The 7,084-nt window shown below is 36.4% G+C and overlaps 1 protein-coding gene across 3 annotated transcripts; it reads right to left on the bottom strand.

Moving 5' to 3' along the window:
* Positions 1-455: 455 nt before the first annotated feature.
* On the bottom strand, positions 456-2,566 carry LOC145238350 (uncharacterized). Of its 3 annotated transcripts, XM_080101494.1 has the most exons (6): positions 2,375-2,566; positions 1,765-1,969; positions 1,535-1,697; positions 1,223-1,469; positions 973-1,153; positions 456-648 (listed from the first exon to the last, which is right to left on the bottom strand). In XM_080101494.1, the coding sequence occupies exons 2-6, from the start codon at positions 1,952-1,954 to the stop codon at positions 512-514; spliced, it is 918 nt and encodes a 305-aa protein (XP_079957620.1). In that variant the 5' UTR covers positions 1,955-1,969; positions 2,375-2,566; the 3' UTR covers positions 456-511. The 3 variants fall into 3 exon arrangements, with proteins under 3 accessions (XP_079957620.1, XP_079957618.1, XP_079957619.1); XM_080101492.1 differs by having other exon boundaries at positions 1,765-2,566; XM_080101493.1 differs by having other exon boundaries at positions 456-618; positions 1,765-2,566.
* Between the last annotated feature and the right edge of the window lie 4,518 nt (positions 2,567-7,084).

The raw sequence follows: 7,084 nt of genomic DNA, 5'->3' as shown, positions 1-7,084 counted from the left end.
TACCTTTTTTTCTGACAACCACGTGTTTTCAAAATATGTTTTAAGCTTACAGTTTTCTGTGTACACACTGTTATTTTGAAGATTGTGTAGTGCGAGGTGCAGATCTTCTTCATTAGTTGCAGATGCAACTGCTCTCAAAAGCGACAGAACAAGCAGCCGATGTTCAGGTGGGCAGTTCCCAAGCAAAAATTTATGTAGGGCCCTTCTGCAACTTATGTTCGTTTTCCCTCGTCAAAAGACTTATGCTAAACCCATGCATAGCCCTGACGTATATGTTCGGCATATATGTTTCAAATGCAACCACGGCCAGTTATGGCCCTTGTGCTGCTTTGTATGTAAGAACCTAGCTTGTTCTAACAAGGCACTTCGCAATGCCAGACTTGATTTATGTAAGAAATTACTTGAAAAGTACATAATCTGAGTTAACCTTATAAATAAATACCACGTTATTGTAAGAAATTCTCTTTTATTCCAACGAATAAGCACAATGAAACGACCATTAGGTGTTCCTTCAGGCTTGTTCTGTAGATTTCAGGCGTTGCTGCCTCCCGCCATCCCAATCAGCCACTCTGTTGAACACTCGTTTTATTGCGTTGGCTATTTCCTCTCTGTTGGCACCTTTATGACAACAAGTGTTGTGTAGAACATCTAAAAAGTAATGTTTTTCAAAGAGATATCATGAAAGCAATTAAAAGAGCAACATTTATTGCATTAAAAGCACAATATATTAAAATTTTTACACTAAAAAAATGGTTCAAACAAAACCTGGAAATTGACATGCCATTTCAAATGGATTTATACATTAACTAAAATATCTGAAAACTTGTTAATACTCAGTATATCTTATACTACTTAAAAACACCAATCAACTCTTTCAACTGCAAATGATAAAACTACCTTGGAACTCAATAACAATGCAATTACATTTTAAAAGTATTCAGAACAAGAAACTCCTCGATCAGACAAATTTACCTTGAAAAATTGTGTAGAGTTGGTGGCTTTTAAACGCTCGTTTCACTTGTTGACGGCTTCTTCCCATTCCAGACCAAGAAAATTGCATTGCTAAGTTTTTGGCCATGAATACTTTCAAAAAGTTGCGAAAGGTTGATCCAAGACACTTCACCTCCACTTGCTGTGCCAACAACTTTGGATTCTGTTTACAAGAAGGTTAATCATTTTCTATAGTCTGCATGACAATTAACTTAACACAGTAATACTGTACCAGAGATTGCTTTAAATTTTCCTCCAGCTCTTCCTCTGTACAGGCAGGTTCTATTTTCCAAAGTTTAGTTGAAGTGCTAGAGTTACTGCTCATTGTAACATTCCAATACCAAAGTCGATCAAGTTTTTCATTTAAAACATGAAGTTGTTTTCCTATGAAAGCATAGCCACTTCGGATCTCATACACTAAATCATCACTTTGATATTTTTTATGCTTGGATTGGAGAAAAACTTTTCGAGGGCTTTTTCTGATAACACAAAGAAAACAGTTTTAACTGCAGCAAACTATGTAAAGCCTTTAATGTCCAAAAACCTTTTATGCTTTCCGATGCAATTATCATTTTGAGCTGCTGCTTGTTTGTAAATACTTCGACTGTCTGTTCTCACAAGAGGAGGTGGGGTAAAATCCTCATCTGCTGATGTCTCACTTAAGATTGCAGTAGTGTAACTCTTTTCCTCACATTTTTGGTAGCTATCTTAAAAAATAAGATACATTTTTCATTTAAATATGGGTGTTTTTGTAAATACCATATTACTACATACTAGATTCACAAAGAATCACACAACTGTGTTCTTTCCAGTCCTCCTCAGGTTCAACTTCAATTTTGGCTAAAGCTTTAATATCTGCATTTGAGTCAGGCGGCCATTTACACTGAGAATACCCAACCATCCATCTGCGTGGCACTATGTCTGTTGAGCCGTTACTAAACTTTAAGCACACAAATTTTTTCATTGTTGAACCACTTGCCTGCAAAACACCAAAAATCATTATGTCATATGAAGCAATACTATAGCTACCAAGTCATCTCTATGTAGTAAAACAAAGCATATTTTTGGTATGTTGAAAATGGGCAATACATGGTAATCAATGCACCAATTACAATTTGTTTGTATCCCCACAGTTAGCATTAATTGGGTTTGTATAAAAGTTCTACTTTTGCATACTAGTGTACAACAAAACAAACGTTAAAATCTGCAATAGCTATGTCAAAAACACAACAAAAACAATCACTAGGAAGTCAGACATGGTATTTCCCTTAATAACAACAGAATAAGACAAGGCAACTTCTCTCATGAATGACTATGATTCTTCCCCAAAGTATTTACCGAGCATCACATTTTTCATTTTACTTCTACAAAAGGGTTTACTCACTTTTAAGACTTTCAACAGTTCCAGTAAAACAATTCAAACTCGTTTTCGTTGTGACTTGAAACAAAATATTTAGCCTAAAAGCGATTACTTTAGATACAAAAAACAGCAGTCACAGAGTCACGTGAGCGCAACGTGCGAGGTGCGACGACAAACAATTGCGCAATATGCTAAATCCGGCACGTTAGAATTCAAATCCACAGCTATGCAAAAATCACACAACGCTACATTACAAAAAATGCATACAAAGTACAACGAATTTATCCTGCAATAATTTATATCAAACCTCGGAACAAATCAAACAAAATTATTTTTCATCAAATTTTGTTAAATCCAAATTTCCGATTGGAACTATTTTGTTGTTAAACACTGCAAAATCGTTTTAATCCTGTTAAATTACGATAAAGAATGTGCAAAGTCCATTCGAAATGCTCCTTGCCGTTATAAGAACAAATTATAAGTCAAACATGATTACCTATGTATTAGACGTGGTATATCTACCTCAGGATTATATTCCCTTCACCAGACTTTTACCAGACAAAACAAATATGGCATATCCATGGCAATGTCAGAAAGGCCATATCGTAGATATGCCGCACGTAAGTTATACAAGACTTTTATATAAACGGGGATAATTTTTGATTGGGTTTCCGGTCTTCCTGGCCTAGCGTTCCCAGGCCTGTTCTCGGTGGAAGTCGCAGATGAGCACCTCACAGTCTGCCAGAAATAATGAGTATTGCGCAAACGTACAATTGTAAGCGAAACGTACGAAAATTTAATTTATGCGTTTGAAGTTTAAAAATGGTAATGGCTCGTTGACTAAACGTTACCTTCAAAAGAAGCCTCGATTGCATTTATTTCGGCTTCGCATTTATCTGTCATAAAATAGCTTGGTTTCCAATCCGGACTCCATTGTTTAATTATTTGCAGGGCTTCCGAAATATCTGAACTTGTTTCATTTTGGGTTATAAAGCTTGCAGCCACCTGGTACCCGACGTTGGTTCTAACACAGAGAAAAAAAGGGGGAGAGCATACTTTGTAGTTTTGCATGTAGCATCCAAAAGACAAATTTTATGACCGTATCGAAGGAGGAGTCTCTTTTGCCAGGCATATTGATGGACAAAGAGCAAGGTCTTTTTGCTTTTGATGATTGGCATGTTTCCATCAACTGAAAAGTTTACGTTGCTGGCGTCATCATCTCCAACGTAAGGTCGAAACAGAATGTTGTCGCCTGGACCTAGATTTTTTTCTTCCATTCTTCGATGTGTTGTGCTGCGTTTGCCTGATCTATTTTTGCTAATTTTCTACCGCAATATGCTTTATAAAAGTGGTTCCTTATGTCTTTTTTCGTTGGAAAAAACCTACGATTTTGCTTGTCGGGCACATGGTTCCTTTAAACAGTTCATGTGTCACATATGATTTTAAACTTCTTTTTAATTCCTGTGTGGAAGACACGCCGTCTTCCACGAGCTGACCAATTTTCGCAACAATCCGTTTGTCCAATGTTTGAAGTATGCCTGCAGCCTTAACCCAATACAAACTCAACTCAACATATTTGCTTACAGTATCGTCAAATTCATTACATAATATTAACTCTACCTGTCCCACCGCGTGACCAGTATGATGTTTTTTCCAGTCGAAACGTCACTAAAATTTTGCTTTTTTGTAATAAATCCGGTTGGTTCGTCTTCAATGCAGCTTTTATGGCTTTGCTTCCTTTTACTTTCAAATACTTTGTCGATTCCGTTATCTACGTTTTTTTTTCATTGTCAGTTCGTTTAAAATACAATAATATAAACTTCAGGCAAAATACCTGATACTGTGGAAATGAAATGTCGAATTTGAACACGGGCCGCACAGTTAACCTTTTTTTATTGCTGTATGAAGAGATATCTTTTGGGGTGTAAATGATCTGCCATCTAAAATAAATGCATGTAATAATAATTATGATACGCCGTTTTGGTGATAAAAATTGTGTTTACGTGCTGTGGTAATGGTTCAGAAAGGCTGTTTTTACGCCTTTTTCCTTGTCCGCATTGCGATGCGCGCGCTATTGGCGATGTTTTGTTTGTAAAATGTGTCCCACATTTGTAGGGGAGTGTTACATCGCCATTGTACATATTATTATGTTTTCTATGTTTCCCGCCAGTAGCCTTAACTCTCTTGTATGGCACAATGTTGTGCAACTTGATGACATTATTATCACACAATCGCTGCTTATGATGTCACAACCTTAGCATTGTTTTACTGAAGTCACGTCATGTAAGCGTGGCTGCCTCGTGTTTATAGGCGACTGGATGTTATAGAGCAGGGGTTCCCAACCTGTGGTACGCGTACCACTAGTGGTACCTGAAGGTTTTTCAGGTGGTACGCGAGTAGATTCTGTTTTTTTTTTCAAAAACCTGGATTTACAACTTCATAGTTTGTTTATCTGGTTTTGTTTACCAAAATTATTTCCCCTAAGCCTATTCTCATTGTTACGTAACTACTCATGTTGTTTCGTATCATTACGATCTTTAAAATACAGGTCATGTGAATTGACAACAAGAAGCACAGTTGCTTTGAAAAACCGTTCAACGCTGTTGGACAGTAAGCGTTAATTATCTCAAGCAGCGAAAATGCATGTAGCAAAAATCTCATTAAATTTAGGTGTGATGCTTTAGTGTTGTTTTAGTAGGACAATATTATTATTCTCCATTAAATATGATTCGATCAAATTAGTTGTTCTGTACAAAGTGGTACGCGTTGCAGTACAGAGCGTCCAAGTGGTACGGTTTCGTAAAAAGGTTGGGAACCCCTGTTATAGAGGCAGCATGCTTTATCTAATTGACCGGTTATGTTTGTTTCTTTGGTAACGAATAGGAAATTTGTGCTAACTCAGCGGTTCCCAAACTGGGGTCCGCGGACCTTTAGGGGTCCGTGAAGCAATTTTGCGGGGTCCGCGAAAAGGTTGACGTGCCTCTATAATCTTATTTGGCGTCAATTTGCGTCACTGAATAGGTTTAAATCAAAGTACAATTAGAGATCCACTGCCTCCATTACTATACAATAGATAGCCTTTATCGCATAACAACTATCAAGAATGCAATTGTTTGCGCACTATCGTAATGTTTTCTGTCTTGTCTGTGATGTCACAATCCGTCTTTGGATCGTTGTTATGTGTAATTTTGCACACCTAATAAGCTAAAATTCTGTAAATCAACTTTCGTATTGCTAAAATACATCTTCAGGCTTGAGGTTCGCGAGTCCTCGATATAATGGCAAAGTGACCGTTTTGAAAAAAAACAATGAAAAGGTTTGAAAACCACTAAGTATATTCCTACCACAACAATACAGATAACTTTCATGATACTTATTTTTTTATTCCAAAGTATAATTTTTATAAGTATAATTTCCGCCTTGATCGGCATTTTTTTCATTTAAAAAAGAAAATATGGCATTAATATGTTATCTATGGTGGAACTGCAGCTCCAGTTTCATGACGAATCGTGACGTTTCATGACGTTTTGCACTTGTGCGCATGCGCACTTGGAAAAGCTACATGCCGGGCGAAATAGGCGACTGGGTGCTGCGGCTCGCGCAGCTCCACCAATCACGCAGCGTGTGAACCGGCCGCTGTAGTTGTGTTGTCTGTTCCGGGTCTATATTGTGTTCCAAAACCAAACCCGTTTGCTATATTCTAAGTTCGACAGTGAGTACAGTTAAACATTTTTTTGCCATGTTTTAACACTTTGAAAAGTCACGATTAAAAACCTGAATAAAAAGTTAAGAAAACTGGGATATAACATCTGCTATTCCAAATATGTCATGCAGGAATAAGCAACCACAAGAACTACTACTCAGTTTTAGTTTTGTTAACAAAGAAAAAATAGCTTTGTGATTGTGAAGTTAAATGCCTCACTGAAATTCAGGCAATATTAAATGCAGAACAAACAATTGCACAAGCAACAGGAATTTTGAAATACCTGAGTGGTGACAATTTCAAGTTTTGGTTTCTTAACACACCATGTGGACAGTATTTGCAACCAAGTGCAATCTTGTGTATTGATATAATGGACATGTTATGTTTCTTTAAACAGTAGCTGCTAAATTGCTTCACAGGAAATGTTTCTTAAGAATGAACATTTTACAGGGGAGATAGTAGTGACCACCAAACATATCCTGTTGTTAGAAAAGTTACTCAAACTTTTAAAGGAAAAGCCAGTTAGCCAGCAATTTCCGTGAGTCTCTCAAAGGCAAAACGGTTCTTGAAAAGGATGTCAACACTGAAAAGGATGCAAACTTTAAGGAACACCATTATTTCCAAAAAGACTTGCACTTGCAGTGATAGCACTAAATAGAAAAAAAAACAGTTTCTTGGTTGTCATTTGGAAATCAAGGAAGAAGCTATCAATTATTTTGCTTAAACTATAGCTTTATGATTCATTTTGGTTGTAAAATAGAACTACAAGGTTTAATAATATGTTTTAAATTTAAGTGAGAGTGTTGTAATTTTCCATGATTGCAGAGTTTTGTACTTCAAAAAAGGAATTATAAGCTATTTGCCGCCAATTAAAGAAACTTACAAACAATTAACAGTTGTACACAAAAATTAAGATGTTGAATAAACAAATTCTGACACAAATGTAATGTGGTTGTTGAATTTGTCAGTTATGATACACATAAAAAGCTTTATGGCTATTTTTTTGATTTGTATTACTTGTTTTTCTACAC

Source organism: Phallusia mammillata, chromosome 7 (genome assembly GCF_965637545.1).
Source record: "Phallusia mammillata chromosome 7, kaPhaMamm4.hap1.1, whole genome shotgun sequence".
NCBI lineage: Eukaryota > Metazoa > Chordata > Ascidiacea > Phlebobranchia > Ascidiidae > Phallusia > Phallusia mammillata.
Note: the sequence above shows the minus strand (reverse complement) of the source record. Positions and strands in the feature narration are given on the sequence as shown.